This window comes from Propithecus coquereli, unplaced genomic scaffold (genome assembly GCF_000956105.1).
Source record: "Propithecus coquereli isolate 6110/MARCELLA unplaced genomic scaffold, Pcoq_1.0 Scaffold71, whole genome shotgun sequence".
Classification (NCBI taxonomy): domain Eukaryota; kingdom Metazoa; phylum Chordata; class Mammalia; order Primates; family Indriidae; genus Propithecus; species Propithecus coquereli.
In genome coordinates, this window is record NW_012153174.1 from 11,545,030 (window position 1) to 11,567,686 (window position 22,657).

A 22,657-nucleotide genomic window follows, 5' to 3' on the forward strand; every position below is an offset into this window, starting at 1 on the left:
TGCTAAGTTGCTGGGCTGTAATTCACTGATAGCAGCTCACTGCCGGGAAGAAATATTAGAAAAAGTCAATGTTTACATTATCATATCCTAACCAGAACAAAGTAAAAAATCTCCCAACCCTCCATTTTCCCATCTGGGGAATGTGAACACTAATATTGTCTCTAGAACTGTGGATAAAGCATTTAGAATGTTTAATGGCACTTAGTGAGTAGACAATGCATGTTAGGTGCTATTTTTTTTTTATCGTCTCATTACTGTTTTCATAACTCATATCATGACTCATTTATAAGGCAAAGCATATAGAGACAATGGTATTCCATTAATATGGAATTAAAACCCCTAATAATTCAAACTACACTGCACTCACTTGGCTACTGATATTAGAGTATTTCCAAAATCATAGCTACCGTCACATTGGAGAGGAGGGATACAGATCTATTAACCTACTGCCTTACAAGGAAATGACCCTCTCCAAAGTATGCGTTCTAGGAAGCCAAATCAGCAACATGCCCATGTATACATTACATAAATACATACATGTAGCCATAAATAAATGCTATACTAATCACCAATTTAAAGTATTTACGGAGTAAATGTTTACAATTCAGGCTCCTTTAACTAACATACTCTTCAAAGTAACTACTGCTGGAGAGATTATTTTATTTACCATACATGCACAAATACTGATTCATTTAATTGACCTTCCCCAACTTCCTCCTTCTCTTACAAAAGCCAGACAAATAAGGGCCTTTAAAACATAGGCAAATCTAAGGTCCCAAACTTGTCCAGCTAAAAACAAGATGTTTCAGAGAGTGTGTGTCAAGAGCAGAACAGGGGTCAGCAGCAAACTATGAACAGCAAGCCAAATCCAGACCACAGCTTGCTTTTGTAAAGAAAGTGTTACTGGAACACCCCCACGCTCATTCATTTCCATGGTGTCTATGGTTGTTTTTACACTACAACTGCAGAATTGGGTGGTTGTGACCACTTAGCCCAGAAAGCCTAAAAGATTTACTATCCGGGATCTACAGGCAAAGTCTGCCAACGTTTTAGAGGACCCTTGAAATCAGATCATTTTCATAAGAGATTCACAGTAAGTTTGGGAATACCATAGGTATCAAAAGAATAAATCAGACATAAGAGCTCCCCCTTCCCTCTCATCTCCAAGTACAATAAATTCAGAGTAGCTTCTCCAAATTATTTCATATGCTGATATAGTACTAAGAAATAGAGAGTTTAAAACTACATACATTATAATAAAAATACTTTTCTAAAGAAATACTACTACTTTCAAGACACAGGAACCATGCTTTATACAATATAAAAACATACATTTGTATTTTTTTAAAAGATTATCTTATGGTATTCTAATGCTGATGAATTTATGGATTCCCCCCACCACTGTATTTGGGAGTTCATTATGATTTCAAATAGATGTAAGAAAACTTTAAAAATGCAATGTAAATCATAAGTGACATAACAAAACTTTTGAAAAAGGACCTGATAAAATAATATCCAAACCCACAGAATAAAGATTGGAAGAGTATTAGGTTTTAGCTATTTATTCTTTCTATGTTACACATAATCAAGGATAATCTGGTACTAAGGAGCACATAAATGGCAATTAATTTTTCTCAGTTACTTTATATTTTGTTAATTAAAATGTATTTTGATGACCTGTACACAATTAAATAAAATAAAACTGCTTAGAAATGGGATTTTAACACAGTGACTGCCACACTAAGAAAAAAATTTTTCCTTAGGGCCACGGTGTTTTATTATGAAAATAGAATAAAAACTTCGAAAATGATTGTAATTTAATGAAAAATTTGTTATTTTTAATTGTTTTCTGTGTGTGAGTTATATGCAACTTGAAAAATAGTTCTCACGGCTCTCAAAGTGAAAAGACGCGTGTGTGAGTTACATACGCTTCACAAGGCCCTGGGTTCAAAACTATAGTGAGTTAAATACAACTCACATGACAGTTAATGTGTTAAAAATCACTTTGCACAGCAAGTTTACCAAAATTTTTTAAAGCTTGAAAATAAGTGGAAATATTATTCACAAATACCAAGAAAAATTACAAAGAAATCATCCAAATACATTTAAGATAGGAAGAAAAATATTCTATCCTTATAATTTGTCACAAAAACCAAATTCTATAAAAGGAACAAAAAAGCATCCCCTGAATCCAACCAGTCACTACTTTATGCAAAATGAAACATTTTCTAGTATCTACTACCTCTTTGTATATAAGGTACTTTAAAATCTGAAACACGTAACAGTAATACTTTAGTATGGTATTTGAAAACTAGGAAAATAAAATTTCCACGACTGTCTTTCTCAGGCTAGTTTGTATGAATCTGTTTCAAATAAAATTGGTGACATTTTAGAAACAACTACAAGGTCTTATTAATTATTGTAACTAAAACAAAACCATTAAAGATTACACAGAAACATTTAGATCAGTCATATCGCTGTATTTTATGATTCGTCATTTTATGAATAACAAACCTATATAAACAGTAACAACAAAAATAAAAGTCAAGAAACATAAGGTAAGGAAATTTGTTCACCTTACAATTATATGAAAACAATTTTAGAACATTTTAAAAAATTGAGATACTTAAATATAGTCCATGGGACTAATTAATATTTAAATTACATTAGCATAGAAATGCTTTAAATCATGACACATTTCCCAGGACTATACACTTGTCAGCAATAAACTAGAGCTCAACAGATAATCTGTACAGAGAGTTGCTCCAGTGATTCAAGGTTCTTCCTTGAGTATACGCTACTGAATTAATGATCCAAAATTATATTATCTGTTTTCATGTATTAATAGGTAAAATGTATTAATAACTAATATATAACAGACCTTATAAGAGATCTTAAACACTTGCTTTTACTAATTTTACTTTTGTATTTTCAAAGTTCAAATGTATTCAAAAGGCCCTCATATATACATTAAGTTTCAACATTAAAACAAATACTTAATATAAATTAAATTCAACAAAATTCTAACACAGTTCTAGTAACTATATAAAAAACTCATGTCCACATCCTAAGCACTTACCATGCTAGTAATCCTAAAACAGAGAAATGATAAAGACACAAAGAAATGCAAAAACTGAATCCCAATTTCTTATCGAATACCTTGGGTTAAAACTTTTATTTCTGTCAAATGTGTTTTTCTCAGAAATAAAATATGAAGACAGTAAGCACTTGAAAAATGATTCAAAATGTGAATTAAATGTTATTTATAAGGACAAGCATAAATAAGGTAAAGGATAGGGTCCAGCAAATTGATACAGAAAATTCAAGTGACTTGCTCAAATCCATTGAGTTAATTACGGAAAAAAATAAAACCTGAGCATTTCCCAACTCCTCTAAGCCTGCCTGACTGAGGTCTTTAATAATCCAGTTACGATCACACCAAGGTAAGACACAAAACCTCACCTTTCCTCCAAGCACTGAAAATTTTGCTACAGCATGTCAGTTTTCTGTTCTTCAACCAATCAAATGCCACTCGCCAGAGGATAAATACAAACTGGCAACGGCAAAGAGGAACGAAATAAAAATGCAAGAGGAAGGGGCAGAGGGGAAGAAAAAGGGAGGAGAAAGGAAAATACACTCCCCTGAAGATATTTACAGGGTCTTCCTGGCTGCTTCTGTCATGGCATTGCCCCTCTAGAGCAGCAGTCCCTAACCATTTTGGCACCAGGGGGGACTGGTTTCATGGAAGACAATTTTTCCACAGACCTGGGGCAGGGGTATGGTTTCAGGATGATTCAAGCACATTACATTTATTGTGCACTTTATTTCTATTGTTATTACATTGTAATATATAATGAAATAATTACACATCTCACTATAATGCAGAATCAGTGGGAGCCCTGAACATGTTTTCCTGAAACTAGACAGTCCCATCTGGGGGTGATGGGATAGAGTGGCTGATCTGACATGAGGCGGAGCTCAGGCGGCCATGCGAGCGATGGGGAGCAGCTGCAAATACTGCTCACCTCCTGCTGTGTGGCCCAGTTCCTAGCAGGCCACAGACTGGTACCAGTCCACAGGCTGGGGGCTAGAGGAAATCTCTCAGTCCTGGTCCAGACTCCCCCATGTTTCTCACCTTAATGGTCACAGCCAGGGACTGAAGATAGTGAGGGCCTACTCCCAACAAGCCAAGTGGGAACTCAATGTTTTTGCACTAAGGTTTTGTTACTTAAAGTGACTGTATTCTAAGCTGTGTTTCTTCTCCCTTTTAAAGGCCTTTTCTCTTTGAAAATAAGTCACACACACACACAAAATTAGAGATGTAAAAGCCCTCCTAATTTTACACGACTGCACTGAGTCTGTGGATTTCGGCACACTAGCCCCTGTGCCACAGCATCACTGATGCAGAGTTTTAGTGAGATTACACACCAACGAGGCTTTCCCCGCCAACCCGAGGGCCAAAGCCTCTGTATTATTTCTTCTAAGGGGAAGTATGAGTTCAAGACAATGGTTTTGTAAACAAATTTCTCAAAAACAATCCTGTCACAAGATATATCAATGTATTTCTATGATAATTTCTTCTGGATATATCACGAAGTAGCTGAATGTTTCAAAGAAAGTTCTTTGTATGATGACAGGCACCACCCTTAGGTTACAATTAAAGAGGACATAACTACTAAATTACTATCCAAAAGGTAATAAAACCAGTACTGAAACGTATTATAATCACAAGCATCTTTATGTTGTATGTCCAGAAAAGACACCTGCATGATGTTTAATGAATGGAATAGACTAATAAAGTGGCCGTAGCATAAAATTACTAAATAAAGATTATTTATAACTCACTATAGAATGGCATGGAATAAAAATCATAGCATGGAATTTTCTTAATTTTCTTCTCATTTTATAGTGCACTGATTTTTGCTGCATCAATTGACCAATTTAGGATCAGTAACAATGTTGATGAACAGACATGTTACGCATATCTATTTATTAAGTGTTTCCAAACAAAAACTACAGATATGAATACTTACTTATCAAAGCTATCGCTATTTTTGATGAAGCTCTCCAGTTTTTCCTTGGCATATTCCACCACATCTGAATGAAGCTCAATCCCGTGATTTATTCCAAAAGGACCTGCAATTGTAGCATTTTTATAAAAAATATTAATGATGCGCCATTACAGAGAGCTCTTTCAGTTTCTGCTCATTTATCTATCACAGGAGCATTTAAATATGCATTGAAATATGCATTTGCATCGAAATATGCAAATACCTGCTAGCCACAGTCTTAAAAGTTGAATGAAAATCTATGTAAAAAAGGGGGGGAAAAAACACAGTTCACACACATTTTCTATAAAAAGAATGCTATTATGCATAAGGTTGAAACCCACAGAGTTCTCTCGAGGGAGTAGCTTATCTGGCAGGACACGACTGCCAAAAGAATCATATTTCCATATGAAATTTAAGTTCTTTACCATTATTTTCATTTATCGTTTGCTAAAAATTTGTTAATTCTAAAATACCTGAAATCATGAGTTGACACAGATATTATATATATATGACTCAGAGTATCTGTACTCCCAGCCAGTAAATGCTAAATTCCTTGAAGGCCAAGACCACATTCTATGCCTTCTGGAGCTTCCAGTGTCTAGCAGAATGTGGCCATAAGGCAGCAGAGGGGATCTGACCCTCATGTTCCAAAATACTTCACACTTCTCCCTTGGTATTTCTTTTTACATGAACATGGATGGGATAACCTCCCTGGAAAAGGGGAACAGGGGAGAGCTTTCTCAGCCCCTAGAGATGATATTGGGCTGGTGCTTTTCCCCACCGTGGTACCAGCTCATTGAAAATATGAGGACTCATTTTCCTAAGGCTACTGTACATACTATCTGCCTCATGCCCCGCAAGAAAATAACACACAATCAGATCTAGTTATGTTAGTCCATTCTCAACTTATGAAATTGAGTCAACCAGGTTTTCCACTTAACATTTTTGTTTTACTGTAATTTGAGATTGGTCTTTTAGGGAAACGTATATTACTTATTTTCAGTTTAAGAAATACTTAACTGAATGTGCCCCCTACTAAATGTCTAAAAATATAGTACATATTGGAGTTGTTTCTACTGGCCACTAAGAACTTTAAAAATAACCAAAAAAATAAGACATAAATTATCATGTTTGAATGTTCAAACGGTACATGAAAAAAATAGTTTGTGGTCTAGAAAATATCCAAACTATAAAAACTTAACCAAAATGTTCAGGCACAATCTTCAAGTCAAAATCAGATAAGGATAATGCTTTAACCTACTATATTCCTATCCTATTCAATCAGTACTCATTTTTTTAAAAAAACTAATTTTCCTTGAAAAATGTACTCAGATAAAACAACACGATACTTGATTCATCCAACCACAAAAGACAGAATTACCTTCCTTTCCAATGTTTTTATACTTTATGAATTGTTCTGATTGATGTGATATTAAATGCTTTGCTTGTCGTTTGTTTCCTTACTTAGAAACTATTAGCCTTCATTGAAAACTGGAACATATTTAAGTTGGAAAATCACTGAAGACCCTCCTGTAATTCCTGATTACTATAAACTGAGTAAAACTCTCATTTTTTCCAAAATAAAGTGGCAAAAAAAATTTAAACTCAGAAAATCACACGTAGTGATATCACTTTTTTATATATTAAATCTGAATATTCTGAGATGTTAAATTTACATAGGGGTCAACACACAGAATGTTAGGAAAATCCAAATAAAGTTCTCTTCATTTAAAAAAATTCAAATTGAACTATAATTACTAAACATTATACACCAGTAAGAAAAATATTATCCTATGAAATGAACCTAATTTTGCTTTTATCCTTTTAGGGTTATCCACTGAACATAAAACATTAAGAGAAATTTTTATATTTTCATTTTCCATTAAGAATTTAGTTAGACTAATCAGCCACTTTTATGAAAAGAGAGAACTAGGACTGCACAGATAAGAGACCAATAAAAAAAAAAAGGTCAATATTGCTGGCATTCTGCATTTCCTGTAAGATGAAATGCATAAGCACAATAACAAAGGAGCTAAGAATCTGGAAATCAAAGCTTCTATGCCATACTTTAACTGTCTTATTAACAGAAGGAGTCTAAATTTTATAGTTTTAGGTTAAAAGGGACTATTTAGATAAGTTGTTCCTCAGTTAAAGATGCCACTGATTTTTTTCCGTTCTTTTTTTCTGCTTATTGTCTAAAAGCAAAAGCAAAGTGGCAACTTTTAGAAATAAGGTTTAAAGTTTAAGAAAATTTCTTAATGTTTTTTCACATAACTTTTCATAACATCTTGACACAAAATGGTTAGTAATGAAAGATAAAGACAATTTCATTAACACATAAAGGATTTGCTTTACAAATAATATAAATACACATGTAGAATACACTATGCTATTAATATCTAGTGCAAACATTTATGATTTTTAATGAATGAAACTTTAATTTTAAAATATGGAAGCATATCTTTAATTATCACTTAATCCGAATAGCAATTAACATGTTTAAAATAAAAAGAAAAAATACATTAATAAAAGGCTGAATTTAAAGAGCAATGTTACCAATATCTCATTTATTTAGAATGAATATACAAGCAGAATACATTAAGCGTACTATAAAAATGTAGTGCAATGCTGATTATTACAATTCATATCTGACATCTGTATTAAATAGAACAATAGGAAAATAAAACACAGAAAACTGAAAAAGCATACATAGCTGCTTCTGAGGAAGAGGACTGAGAGATCTAAGGTGAGGAGACATTTTCATCATTATATGCTTTTGTCTAAAGTGTGTTTTAACCATATGCATGTATAACTTTTCCAAACAAAAAAACAAGGGGCTAGTGAAAGAGATGAAAATATACTGTGCAAAAGCTCGAATAAACAATATACATATTTAATAGAAAGGTACAAGTTGTCAATGCAAAAAAATGAAATTGTTTCCAAAAGATGTTAACAGGCCAGGTGAAGCATAAATTTGACTCTGTATTCAATAGATTCCAATGTTATTTTGTATTTAACAATGCAAAGATTTTTCTATAAGGGTTATTTTATAACATATACTTAAAAAAAGAAAATGCTAACAGTTGGCCACTACCTCTAATAGCTAAATATTAAAGAGAAAATAGGAACACACACAGAAGTCAAAGTTTATTACAACAGTTATTAGAAATACCTAGGTATCCTATATAATGTTAAGAAATGATTTTTAAGGCTAGCAAAAGCCTATTAATTGAGAGCAATAACAAATAAAATTCCTATATAATAAAATCTAGAAACTGTTTTTCTTTTATAGTAATTAGATCTAATCTAGCCCATTTACCATCCACCAGTTAACCAAAGCTTACCCATAAAGGTCAATAATTATTAGGTTTAGGTATGAAGTGTCTATGCAATACCTGTATTTCTCATTTACATCTAGGTCCACTCCGTGTGATGTCCAACAACTTGACAGTGTGGTGCTGACAGGTAGAAGCCTACCTGCAGCAGGCCAAGGGAACCTGAGAGCTTCACACTACATGTGAATAAAGTTCACTGTGCCTTTAGTATTTTGTGTAAAGCTAAGTTACAGAACACATGGGCAACAAGTACTTCATAATACATAACTAGAAGAGCTCTAAAGATGAAATAATTCGAGATCCACCATTTCAGTCAAGGACTCTAAGGCTGAAATATCGGTATGGTGAGAAAGTGTTGGTTTCCAATACTGGTTTCTCCTCTTAACTGTTGTAAAATCTGAGACCAGTCAGTTACCATCTGAAGACTATATAAAGTGGTCCCTGGGAAAATCATACGAATTATGTAAAAGTACTTCACACACTATAAAACACAAGATGGTTAACAAACCGTTGTTAGAAATTATGATGTGCTCTCTCCCGACAGATAGAAATGGTTAGTCTCCACAAGATCATAACCTATATAATTGTTTCTTAACCCTGACTGCATATTAGAATAACTTGGGAATTTTTTAATTGAATTTTTAAAAGATAAAATTTCATCCCAGCATTTAAGGAGGCCAAGCAGGAGGACTGCTTGAGGCCAAGAGTTCAAGACCACCCTGAGCAACAGAGTGAGACCCCGTCTCTATAAAAATGTTTAAAATTAGCCAGGCCTGTAGTCCCAACTACTCAGGAGGCTAAGGCAAGAGGATCTCTTGAGCCCAGGAATTCAAAGCGCAGTGAGCTAGGATCACACCACTGCACTCCAGCCCGAGCAACAGAGACAGACTCTCCTTAAAAAAAAAAAGGGGGGGGGGGTAAAGTAATTAACTTTAACTTGATTTCAACGGCAAATGCCTGGGTCCTACACCAGACAGGTGAAAGGGAATCAGTCAGATGTGAGCCAGGCACTGCAATTAATCCTAACATGCAACTAGGGTTACCTAGCACTAGCCACACACTCCTAATTACGAAGCCCAATCTAAATGATTTTTAATATCCATTCTGGACTATTCAAATCTCTATTCTCACTGATAAAGTAATATCAAGAGTTGATAACTATAAGTAAAAGCATTATGGCTAAAACTAAATATTTACCACAAGGGGGAGTAGGTGAATAAGTTATTTGGTTTCTATGAAACTAGTATAAAGTCAATAAGAGCTAAAATATATACATAAAAAGATCTTTCAAGAAATTACAATAGTATTTTATTACAAATTCTAGTTTATAAAATAAGGCATTCTTTGGGAAGATTTAAAAGTAACTTTAGAAGTACCCAGGACAGAAACAGGTAAAAAATAGACAGTAATAGGTTTCACCCTTTCTTTCCATGAATATCCTGCAGTACAATGTACAGACATAAAATAGTCCGAAGGTAGATAAGGGAAAGGGAATAAAAGGAATTAGCAAAAGGCTAAGCAATCACTAATTAGGTAATTAAGAGAAATTACTCTATTGCCATTTATTAAAATATATTTAATTTCTTACAGTTTCTCTCATCCTATTATACTACGCTGAAAAAAGTATACTAAAGACAAACAGTGTCAAATTTTTACTGAGTATTTTCATGTTAGCTTAACCATTCTGAGCTAACAAAAGTAGACACTTTGTTCTCTGCTCTCTAGTTTTGGGAAAGGCCTCATGACACAAGTCCTGGAATTTACTAGAAACAAGTTCCAGTCCTTTAGGCTTCTCTTAGTCTATGGGTATATAAGTGCTACCTTCTTTCATTACACATGAATCTTAGAAATATGTATACAGAAGATCTGAAAGTGTTAATTTAAACAGAATGTTTAAAAAGCTAATTTAAACAGCTTCAGATCTTGATCAAAATTATTTCTAATGCAATCATTTTCTCTGGAAGTCATTTTCATCAGCTCTTTCATTCCACTGCATATTTATTTGTGAAGTACCTGAAGATACCCAAAGCCAATATAGTGATCAATTCACATAAATACTCAATAAATATCTACTAAACTAGGCCGGGCGCAGTGGCTCAAGCCTGTAATCCTAGCACTCTGGGAGGCCTAGGCGAGCGGATTGTTTGAGCTCAGGAGTTCGAGAACAGCTCTGAGCAAGAGCGAGACCCCGTCTCTACTAAAAATAGAAAGAAATTAATTGGACAACTAAAAATATATAGAAAAAATTAGCTGGGCATGGTGGTGCATGCCTGTAGTCCCAGCTACTTGGGAGGCTGAGGCAGAAGGATTGCTTGAGCCCAGGAGTTTGAGGTTGCTGTGAGCTAGGCTCACGCCACGGCACTCACTCTAGCCCAGGCAAGAAAGCGAGACTCTGTCTCAAATAAATAAATAAATAAATAAATAAATATCTACTAAACTAATTACGAACAGCCAATAAGAGTAATACCGTACCTCTAGTGCTAGTTCAGAAATAACATGTGCATTTCAAGGGTAGGAGATGTATCCTGTGCACCACTAATACCCTCAGCAGCTGGTACAGGACCTAATATAACCACTACTTCTTTAAAGAATGATATGTACATCAACATAGCTATGGTCTCAAATTTTAAAGATTTACAATAAAGAATGAGGCAAATAATATATATAAAGCATAAAAATGCATATTTTTCATGTCTTGATTTTAAAATAATGTATGTTGGCAAAAAAATAAGTATATGTCAAATCTATTTTATCTGAGAGAATCAGACATTTCACAGAACTAAATCTTATAAATAAGTACATTCCACTCTAAATTAATTTCGTATTAATTTTAATTGTTTGGCCAGGCACAGTGGCACACACCTGTAATCCCAGCATTTTAGGAGGCAGGAGGATCACTTGAGGCCAGGAGTTTGAGACCAGCCTGGGCAACACAGTGAGACCTCATGTCCACAAAAAAACTTTAAAAAATTTAGCCATTTGACAGAAATCTTTTGAAATGCAATAAATGTTCCTTTTATTCCTAAAAAAATTTTTCTTCTGATTTCAAGCCAACTATCATCCCAATAAGCATCACGTGAGTATCATGCAAAAACTGAGGTGTCCTCAGTGTTCTGTTAAAGTTATTGTCAAAGTGGAGAGACAACTAGACAAAATGGAGGACAGAAAGAAGGAGGGAAGGAAAATATTTACAAGTATGCCCTTTGATACTTTTGGACTTTTGAGTCCTGTCATGTCACCGATACTACAAAATAGAATTAAAGAGAAAGGAGAGACTGATGCTCAAATTTCTGCCTTGAGTAATTCAGAAGAAAAAAATACCTTTCATCAAGAAAGGAAACACAGGAGAAAAAAGAGAACTTGTTGCACTTTTTTGTCTTGTGTGGGAGAGGGGAGGACAAGGTGAACTTTCGGAATGTTGTGCACACTGAAGAAGAAACAGCACACACTTCAGTATCCAGCTGTGAGCGCAGGTCGGAAGATCAAGCAGACAGAGGATGGAGGTAAGAATCTGAATCCTCTGTATGTCCCTTGAAGACAGAAGAAAGATCCACCCTTCACTACAGGCTAAAGCCAAAGTAATTTCCAAAGAAGGACAAAGAAAGCATTGACAAATGTAACACACTAAGACTTGAAATTCAAGGAAACAATCCTTGTAAGGGTGTGGGAGGGTGGATGGGCTGAATCTGCAGGAGCCAAACCCAGAGAGAATGTGAAGGCAGGTTCCAGACTAGACCAAGAACTCCAGCAGGCCAAGCAGCTCTGCCAACTCCGGTCTACCTGGCTCTAATCTAAGACATTTAGTCCAACATCCAACCCAGCCTAGGGAAGACCGCATCACAGACAATTCCACAGATGCCAGCTCTTACACTCAGAGGCAGAGATTCACGAATTATTTTAAAGATAAGGAAACATTCTGAAAGGTTTAGTAATATACAGTTGACTGCCATTTGTTGTAGTGATGTTCTATAAAATCCAACAAACGCTGAATCAGCAAATACTGAACCACTGCTGCTAGATGAAAGGACAGCCTGTTAATAAACTAACAGATAAACTATCAAACAAACAGAGGAATAAACTTGCAACACATAGTTGCCCCTTTGAAGAGAAAACTCACAGCACAACTGCCCCCTTTGTTTTGTTTGATCAACCACCTGAGACTAAACTCAGTCTTTAAAATTAAAATTGTTTCATTTGGGTTTCAATTTCACAGCCTTGCAGAGCCCTAAGTGGATAGCAGGGATGTGAACTCCCTGTTCCAGTTCTTATCAGACGACATCCCAAAGACTCTGATAAGCCAGCCTCACAGAGAACAGAAAAAAAAGAGAACAAACCAGAAACGCCTGCTAGCTGCCTCCCATTACCAGTCTGTAGCAAAGAAAAAAAAAAACCATTTTACCCTTTAAAAGCCTGAGCCACTTCTCCTCAGCTACTGCATTTCCCTCTACTTTCTCAGTGCCGGGCCACTTTGCTCTTTTTTTCTTTCTCTCCATTTCTTTCTTTCTTGAGAAAGTAAACCTTTTCCTCTTTATATCCTAATCTTTGTGTGAGAAATCTTCCTCAGCCCGCATTCAAATCCACACCCTTACAACAGGGGAAATATGTACATACATACATACATATCTCAGATTATAATCTTATATCCTAAAACCTCATCCTGGTAGAGTCTATTTATTTTACAGAAGAGAAAATAAACTTAAGAAGTATTAGTGACTCGCCTGAGCCGCCCCACAACTTGTTGCCGAAGCTGGGATTCAAGCCCTGTCGACTGGTCCTAGTGCAGTGTGGAGCTCCTTACACTGCCCTGGCCCTTCCATCTCCATCCTATGGGCATCTCTGTGTGACAAGTGAGAAAAGACGGCCACGCAAGCTTCACCTTGTTCCACCTCAGCTAGGAACATGCACAGTGGGAGACTCAAATTTTTCACTCCTCTGTGCAAGCCTGCAAGTGACAGCAAAAGCATTTTGAGTTTTGATTTGGAGGTTTACAAGTAAATATTAGCAAATAGGTGAATTTTCAAAGACAGAACTCGCAAACATAAGGACTGGCTGTATTTACTGCATCCAAGACCCAAATTAATTATGAGGACAAACACTCCAGATGCACCAACAACAACCTAACCTAAAGCACTTCACATCACTGGGGAAAATTCCCTCATAACTTCTAAGAACAATGTGAGGAAATATAACCAGAAGAAATTACTATGAAAACTTTGTAAAAATTCCTAAAATATGTATTGCTTTCTAATATTTATTTTCATTGTTTACTATTTATTGCCCTGTAAAAATCAGCAGTAACATTATCCATAAACACAAAATCACCTGGGTACTGACTTTCAAAGGTGCCATCAATGAAGGAGACTATTAGGCCCAGCGCGGTGGCTCACGCCTGTAATCCTAGCACTCTGGGAGGCCAAGGCGGGCAGAGCTCAGGAGTTCAAGGCCTGAGCAAGAGTGAGACCCCATCTGTACTAAAAAAAATAGAAAGAAATTATCTGGACAACTAAAAATGTATAGAAAAAATCAGCCGGGCATGGCGGCGCATGGCTGTAGTCCCAGCTACTCGGGAGGCTGAGGCAGGAGGATCGCATGAGCCCAGGAGTTGGAGGTTGCTGTGAGCTAGGCTAATGCCACGGCACTCACTCTAGCCAGGGCAATAGAGTGAGACTCTGTGTGAAAAAAAAAAAAAAAAAAAAAATGGAGGAGACTGTTGAGAGTAATGATTTCTACTCCACAACCAGCAGGAGGGAGGGGGGGAAAAAATAAGAAAAAGAACAGTGGTGGCAACTTCATACAGTGTACAAGGGAAGAAAAAAGATGCACAGAAGCCTAACTGGGATTAAGAAGTTAAGAGTTTAAATAGTGAGGACTTTACCAATTTCACAAAGTGTGATTAGCCTAAAGAAAAGGTTGTTTCAAAACAGATTTGCTCACAGAGCCCAAAATAAACCACATACCAAGAACAGGCATCACATACCTAAAAAGAACATAGAGGAAAAACCGAGAAATGTGTTTTATCTCACCAAGAAGAATGGGAGGGCAGGGGACAGGGGGACCTGACCACTCTGGATCTCCCTAAGCCTTTGGCCTGAAGTAAACCAAAAGAAGTACTTCAAAGAGCATGAGAAAACATTTGAAAATCGTATTTCTGATAAAGCCTTACATCCAAAATGTAAGGAATACTTACAACTGAATAACAACCCAACTGAAAAATGGGAAAAGATGTGAACAGACATTTCACCAAAGAAGATACACAAATGGTCAACAAGCATGTGAACACATGTACCACACCATTAGTCACTAGGGAAGTACAAGTTAAAACCAATGAGATACCAATGCAAATCCACTAAGCTAGCTACCAAAAAACAAACAATATAAGTGCCAGTAAGGATGTGGAGAAACTGGAACTTCAAACATCGGCAGAATGTAAAATGGTGTAGCCAATCTGAAAAACAGTTTGTACATTTCTTTTTATTATTATTGTATTTTTTTGACAGGGTCTTACTGTGTTGCCCTGCCTGCCTTCCAGTCAAGTAGCACACGATCAATGTTGTTACTTACGACAAAAGACCAGCACAGGTGGAGAGAGCAGACAGCCTCCGTAAGTTCAGAAAATAAAATCAGTTGCACGGGGCCAAAGTCTAGAAACCAGCACTGAGCAGGAAGAGAAATAGGGCCCAGGTGTGTGCACAGGTGTCAGAGCCCGATCCCCACTGGGCACAGAGGCGGTTTGGGAACACGGGGTGACGTTCCGCAGAGGGTGGCATCTGAACAGAGTCCATCCCTGTCTCACAGGTAACATCAGTGTCATCATAGCTCACTGCAACCTCAAGCGATCAATCCTCCTGCCTCAGCCTCCCGAGGAGCTGGGACTATAGGTTCACGACACCTCACCTGACTAGTTTTTCTGTTCTTGCAGAGATGAGGTCTCACTCTTGCTCAGGCTGGTCTTGAACTCCTGGCCTCAAGTGATCCTCCTGCCTCAGCCTCCCAAACTGCTAAGATTACAGGCTTGAGCCATCGTGCCTGGCATGTCAATTCCTGAAGTTAAAACATAAATTTACCACACAGTCCAGCAATTTCACTCCTAAGAATCTATCCAAGAAAAATGAAAACGTATGTTTACACAAAGATTTGTACCTGAATGCTCCTAGCAGCATTATTCATAACGGCCAAAAACTAGTAACACAAATGTCCATTAACTGGTGAACGGATAAACAAAATGTGTTATATATCTATACAATGGAGTATTATTCAACCATAAAAAGGAATAAAGTACTCATTCATGCTACGGCCTGGATGAGCCTTGAAAACATAGTGGTAAGAGAAAGAAGCTGGATGCAAAGGACCACACAGTGTATGATTTCATTTAGATGAAATGTCTAGAAAAGGCTAATCTATAGACAGAAAGTAGGTAACTGGTTGCCAGGAGCTGGGTGGGGACCAGTAGATGCAATTGGGCATGAGGGATTTTTTTGGCATAATGGAAGAATTTTCAAATTAGACTGTGGTTGCGTTTGGACAACTCTGTAAATTTACTAAAAATCACTGAACTGTACACTTAAATGGGTAACTTTATGGTATGTAAATCATATTTCATTAAAGGGAGGGGGAGAGAGAGAGGGAAAGTAAAAAAGCATGAATGAGCACGCGGGGAAGAGAAAACTTGAGTACCTGAGGTCAAAGGCAATACAGGTTAGCTGAGTAAGGACCATTTAACAACCTTTTGTAAGGAAGGAGTGTAGAGGTCAAACATGATGGCAGCATATAGCTTAACTAACCAGCCCTTTTGAACAGTGCAGCAGCTGTAGGTATTTATACATTTTGTCAGTAAGTTCCCGGCTTGCCAACTGTTTCACCTTTAGGAACAAATGTTCCAAGCTAGTGGCATCCACAGTGCTGGAATGATTCTAGCAGTCTCCTCAGGGACACTCCTATTAACTAAGGAACTAGGCAAGAGACTAAGAAACTCATTAAGTGGGATGAATCTATATATTATAGGTTTTATAAGACACCTATAATTTTTTTATTATGGGTTATATAAGAAAATGGGAATGAACCCCTAAGCAAGAAGGATCAGGATTCAGAATGCCTACCTGAACCAGAGATTATCAGAATAACTTGCCTCCATGGTCCTGATATTTAATTCAATTACAAAAAGCAGAGATAATGTACTAGAATTGGGGGGCCTCTTTTCTTGCATCCTATTTTTCAATAAAATTCCTTAAGGATGAAAAGATAGCACTGAGAGGAGAATCAATTAAGCACTAGATTCTGTGTGAAATTCTTAGTTCTAGGAAGACTCTTAAAGAAACAAGGAGAACCCAAATTCTCTTCAATTTGAAATTCAAGATGTCTCAATGAGACATCTTAGGTGTCAGAGTGATCTCCATGTCTGGGGTAAAATTAAATTTGTGAATAACTGCTTCAAGTGTACTTTAATCACAGGAAAGTTTCTGAAGAAAAACCTAACTTCCCTTCACTGAACAAAAGCTCTCTAATTATAGCCCATCCTCTACACACGTGTGTCTAGATGGAAGTGGGAATTCCGCAAGGGGGCATTTTCCTTAACCCTGTTACCAAATCACAGATGCCGTGCTCTCCTTGCTTCAGCACAGACTCCTCTGGATTATATTACTGAGTATGTCTTCAAATAGGACCCAGTGCCAAAGGTGAGCACCTGCCATCTCCGTCTTGTGACTGGCAGAGAAAAATGGCTGAGAGCCCTGCTATTATACTGTTTTAACAGACAGAAAACTTCTGTTAATAAGGTGGCTGTAAAGCAGTGGTGCCAAACCTGATCCACTGTGCTCAATTACAGGGAGCACGTAAACATCCTTCTTTGGATGGAGTTCTAAGTGATTTTTATGGCTGTATCCCCTTCCCTTTTCAACTTAAAATACACACAAAACACAAACCAAAAATACAGGGCAGGGGAAAAAAGATTAAGCTTCCTCAGAAGCTTGGTGGTGTAATCACAGTTTTACAGACTGTTATTTCTGCCTTTCCTTCTTTAAAATGTTATCTTTCTCACTAAAGGAATATTTCTAATCAAAAGGAGAACAACTCTATCTTGGTCTTAACTGTGTAGGATTACACAAAGATAGATCCAGGAACAGAATCCAGGAGCCATGGTCATACACACATAACTGAAGATCCTGACTCCTCCAAGCCTTATAGCAGGAGGAAAACAGTGCCTTGTGGATCACTTACACAAGGGTCTGTTACCCCACACTGCCCTACAGTATGCATTAAAGACATTCAACACACAATAAAGTCTGACATATGCCTACAAGTGCATCTCTTGTAGAATGGGACAAGGCAATGAGTCTAAGAAGGTGACCTTGTTGCTGGCAAGATTGCTGATTATGACACAAACATCCCCTACCCCAAGTTTGGCTAGACTGACCTCCCTCCACAGGAGCCAGCTGGCAGGTGCTACTGAAGTGGAAGACAGAATAAACAGGCGCTGAGGCTGGCCAGACATGGTCTGAGGCCAGGATTCCAGCCTAGAGCTGCCAGAGTTGGTCAAGAAATGCATTGGTTCAAAGATGGCAACTCTCTCTCTTTTTTAAAAACAAGTAGGTGCCCCTACTCACCCTCACCCCCAAGTTTCCTTTGATTTGAAGACTCTCAAACCCTAGAGATTCCCTTTTTCAAAGAGACTCTAGTCATAGAAGTGAAAGACATCTGAAAGTTTCAACCTACTAAGAAATTCCTATCTCAGGATAAAGAGGAGCACCAAATTTAAATGTAAGCATTTAAATTTCTCTTTATTGATAGAAATTAGTAATTTACTACCATTTTTGAGCACTAACTATGTATCAGGAAGTAACTCAAGTGTGGAATGAACCCCCCCCTTTTTAATGAAATAGATTGCAGGTTCCATGACTAAGAGAGTAAGGGGCTAGCTAGTGTGTAGGAAAAGGGAATTTAGGACTGAAAACGGCTTAAAAGTCACATAATATGACTAAATAATTTACTGTACAAACTGGGACACTTTGGGGAATGAAAGGTCATTATTAACACGGATGCTAGGACAACAGGGGTAACTAAGACTGTCCCAGCACACTAGGACATAGAGTCACCCTACTAGAGAATGTCATTCTCTACATAATATTCTTCAATGATTTCCTATCACTTCAGAATGAAGTTTACACCACAGTCTCATCCCTGTAACTTGAGCATGTAACTCAACTATAACATCTATCACACTAGATGAGGACTGGTGATTTTATGTCTTCCAACCCCTACCACCCCAGTCTGCTAACTCAAGGGAAAGAGTCTATGTCATGGGCCTTGATGCTCAGTAAATACGGCGGCTGGACTCAATGGCTTAGTAAATTTCATGGTTGTTCATCCTCCATCCAACACAATATCATACGGCAGATTTCTCTCCATCCATGCTTTTTCCACCTATATTCCGTATTTTCCAGTTGTCACCTCATAGCTATGTGACTTTAGGCAAGTTATTTAACCTCCCTGTGCCTTAGTTTACTCACCTATATAATGTGGTTAAGAATAGTATGCATGTCAAAGAATTATTAGGAACATTGAACAATATTTAGTCTTCAGAGTAAACACCCAGGAAGGTAGAAATCTTTGTCCCTTTGGTAACTGCTGTATGCTCACACCAGGAACAAACAAGTCTGGCAGGGCAGTCACTAAGTATGCTCAAAGTTTAATGAACACATACTTCTCTCTTCTGTTTTTCTCCAATCCCTCACTTTGCCTCACCAGTGTCACATCCTCTATATCCCACACACCATCTCCCCAAAAAACCCGGCACAATTCTCTTACCATTTAAAATGGGACACTGATAACTATCAAACTTTATCTGCCAGCAGACAAAATACTTTACCTAAATAGACTAAATCATACCCCTGAGTTTCCTGCCTACCACTTGCTCAATTTTAAGGACAGACAGTGACTGATGGTTGGGGAACAGTTCCAAAAGCTACAATAAGTCTAGGACTGCATATGGGAGCTAACCATCAAGATCAAGGCTGGGAATAAGAAAAGATTACTACCATTTTGTGTTTTCACATTTAAGAAGAAAGGATAACTACTATAAGTATATACATTCAAACACGCTGTATACAAAGTTACAAGTGCTGTAAATCATAAATAATAATACAAACCCAGCTTTTTAAAAATAGAATTTTACAAAAATAAAATTACCTAAAATTAAGCCCACCATTGTACTTAAATATCCGGTTCCACTTCCCAGGTTAAGAAAAGACAATCCTGGCTGAAGTTTCAATGCTTCCATAACTTCAGAATAAATGCAAGGTGCTGACAAGTGGATGTTTCCATGCTTCCAGGCTAAGTCTTTGTAAGCATTGTCTCTGTAGCCTTCCAGATAGTAATCTCCACGATCAATAGCTCTGAAGGCTTGCTCCACTCTTTCAGTGCGGATATACTGCGCTTCTTTTAAGTTATCAATTAAGTCATCATTATCTTCCCCAGCACTCACAGCTCCTCCCATGATAGTATTCAAATCAAATCATAAATTTTAAAATGTAATAAAATTAGTAGAAATAGCTTCCAATATTGCACTTGATTTCCAAAAATAAATTAATCCTGGAAGGGAAGAATAAAAACAGGTTTAAATTAACGCTCAAAAGGGAAATAATTTCAGTTTGTTAAATAGATGTCAATATAATTAAGTACCATTTCTCAAGGACATATTCTGCTCCAGGCATAGGGTTAAACTCCTTAAGTATATTATTTTATTTAATTCCTATAACCACAAAAGGTAGCTAAAGTATGATTGGTCTGTACAGATGGGAAAAACTGGGACACAGAGAAATCACTAGTACTGTGAGGCCCATTATGGTGGCCACTAGTCACACATGGCTACCTAGATCTAAATTAATTAAAATTAAGTACAATTTAAAATTCAATTAGTCAACCTAGCCACATTTCAAATGCTAAATAGGTACTAGTGTGGCTAGCGGCTGCCATACTGGACAGTGCTGCTCTGGAAAGTGGCACTGCTGGGACTTAGTCCCAGGTCTTTCAGATTTAAAGACCATGCTCTTAATCACTAAATGACATGGCTTCCTTATAGTAATGCTAGTTTAATAAGCAATTAGTTGACTGATTTAAAATTCCTGAACTTAAAAATTGCTAACAATTCTAAAATGCACTACATAAATTTAAGACGTTAATACAAATGTATTATCCAAACACTGAATAAAAAATACAAAAAGAAAAAACCCAGACCTACATGTTTAATACATACACATTAGGACTGTTGTTTGGTAAACCTTGTCGTGATAAATAATGAGACCACAAATTTTATTAACAACTTTTAATAGTCCAAGTACTAGAACATGTTTTATACACACACACACACCCCTCCACATACAATGAACTTTAACAGATTAAGCTCAGCATTTTCAAATGTAAACATAAGTGCAACTTGATAAACTAAAGAATTTCAACACATAATACTGAATATACAATTTAAGCTTTATTCACCTATGGTTAAGTAAACATGTATCAATTTCTGAATTAATACATTAGGAGAGGAAGAAAGTGAGAAATGAAATACCCACGGCCAAAAACAAGAGTTATGAGAACTAACTCTGGCAAGGCTGTACCCTCAATATGACTTCAGAGAGGAAAAGCCATCGGGGCCTGGAGCCTCCTCAGACCCCTGGCACTAGCTCAGCAGAGCCTGTCACACTGTCTTCTGTCTGTGCCCTCTGTCCTTTTCCTACGATCTCCTTAAGAACTGTCTGAATAAATACTGTTAACACACACTACACACATATTTTATTCAAACATGCTTATACAAAATTGGCTGGTTCTGCTTCTCTCCAGCACAAAGAAAGAAATAATTTTAGAAGCACAAGGGCTTACAGCACCCTTCTCCTCAATGAGTGTATTTTGCAGCATGTAGTACAATGGGAGATGTCAATCCGCTATTCTTTAGGTCTTAATTTTGGCATCCTTCTATAGCTCAAGCAACTCAATTTGCTAATGTCACTTCTAGCATTTCAAGTTTGTTGTTGTTTTAATAACATGGCCTCTAAGCACAAGTCAACTTTTTCACCTGGTACCCAAAGAATGACTCTCTTCCTATAGTGAAAGAAAAAACGGCTACACCAGACTGGGAGATAGTCTGTATCAGTATCCAGTGACCTGGTAAGGATTTCATAAGAGTAATTTTGACCACAGACAGATGTTTAACATATTGCTCTATTGTAAATGCCACAATTTGCTAGTCTGAAAAATTATTCCCCTATAGTGTTGGTTCTAGGGCTTAATAAGGACCTGACCTTCGTAGGTCCTTACGAACTCCATTCTATTCAAAATTATCATAGCAAAACAATCAATCAAACATCATCTTTATTACTTAACTCACATTCCTGGTGAGAAAAAGGAAAGAGGAAGAATCAACTAAGCAAAAACTACCACCGTTTACTGATACTGTACTGTGTTATTTGTATATTATCTCATTAAAAATTACAATAAGCCTATGAGAAAGGCATTGTTATGCTCAATTTCAAGTGAGAAACCATCTGTAAGGGGTAGAGTAGTTAGTACAATGCACAGGAGTCTAGAGGAACCCAAAGAGGAAACTGGATCCAGGGATCAAGGACAGCTTCCCTAAAGGCACAACACAATGCAAAACAGTTAAAGGAGTGGGGAACTCTAAGCTGAGGAAACAGCTGGTCCTGAGTCAAGAGAATAGATGGTGCCTTTGAGAAACTACCTATAGCTGAGCACTTGTTAGCACCATAACGGCCTTTATCTTGTAGGCCCAGTGATTTCTTTTTTTTAGCCTGGACCCTTTTAAGAATCTCAACAAATTTATTAAAAACTGAATGAATCAGCCTTCTGAAGTTTCAGAAGACTCCTTAACTCCTAGAGACACAGGAGTCCATTCTAATTTAAGGAAGTCTACTATAGGCAACAGAGAGCCCATCAGAAATTTTAACAAGAGCAGGACAATTCCAATTCCATCTTAGAGGGTGTATCCTGTGTGGTATAATCTGTATACAGAAAGACCTGTTTTCAAACCTACAGCAATGGACCTGAGAATCAGGTTTTTTTAAACACACTATTGGTATGATACTGTATACAGTATTCAGGACTTTCACTTAATAAATCTTAAGCATTTCCTCTTGCCATGAAATATTCTTCCAAAATCCAAAGAAATGATATTCTACTGCTGTACAGACCAGGATGTGATCAATCCCCTGTCAGACAAGAGGATTTTGAATTGATTGTAATGGAGGTACACTTGAGGAGCTTGTA

At 36.9% G+C, this 22,657-nt stretch overlaps 1 protein-coding gene across 2 annotated transcripts in view; it reads right to left on the reverse strand.

Moving 5' to 3' along the window:
* Positions 1 to 22,657, reverse strand: part of PCMTD1 (protein-L-isoaspartate (D-aspartate) O-methyltransferase domain containing 1) — a 67,262-nt gene that overhangs the window by 16,118 nt on the left and 28,487 nt on the right. For both annotated transcript variants that reach the window (XM_012661460.1, XM_012661458.1), the window contains 2 exons: positions 19,568 to 19,969; positions 5,034 to 5,136 (listed from right to left, as the gene is read on the reverse strand). In XM_012661460.1, the coding sequence (XP_012516914.1) occupies positions 5,034 to 5,136; positions 19,568 to 19,874 (410 nt within the window). In that variant the 5' untranslated portion in view covers positions 19,875 to 19,969. The remainder of the gene's footprint in view (positions 1 to 5,033; positions 5,137 to 19,567; positions 19,970 to 22,657) is intronic.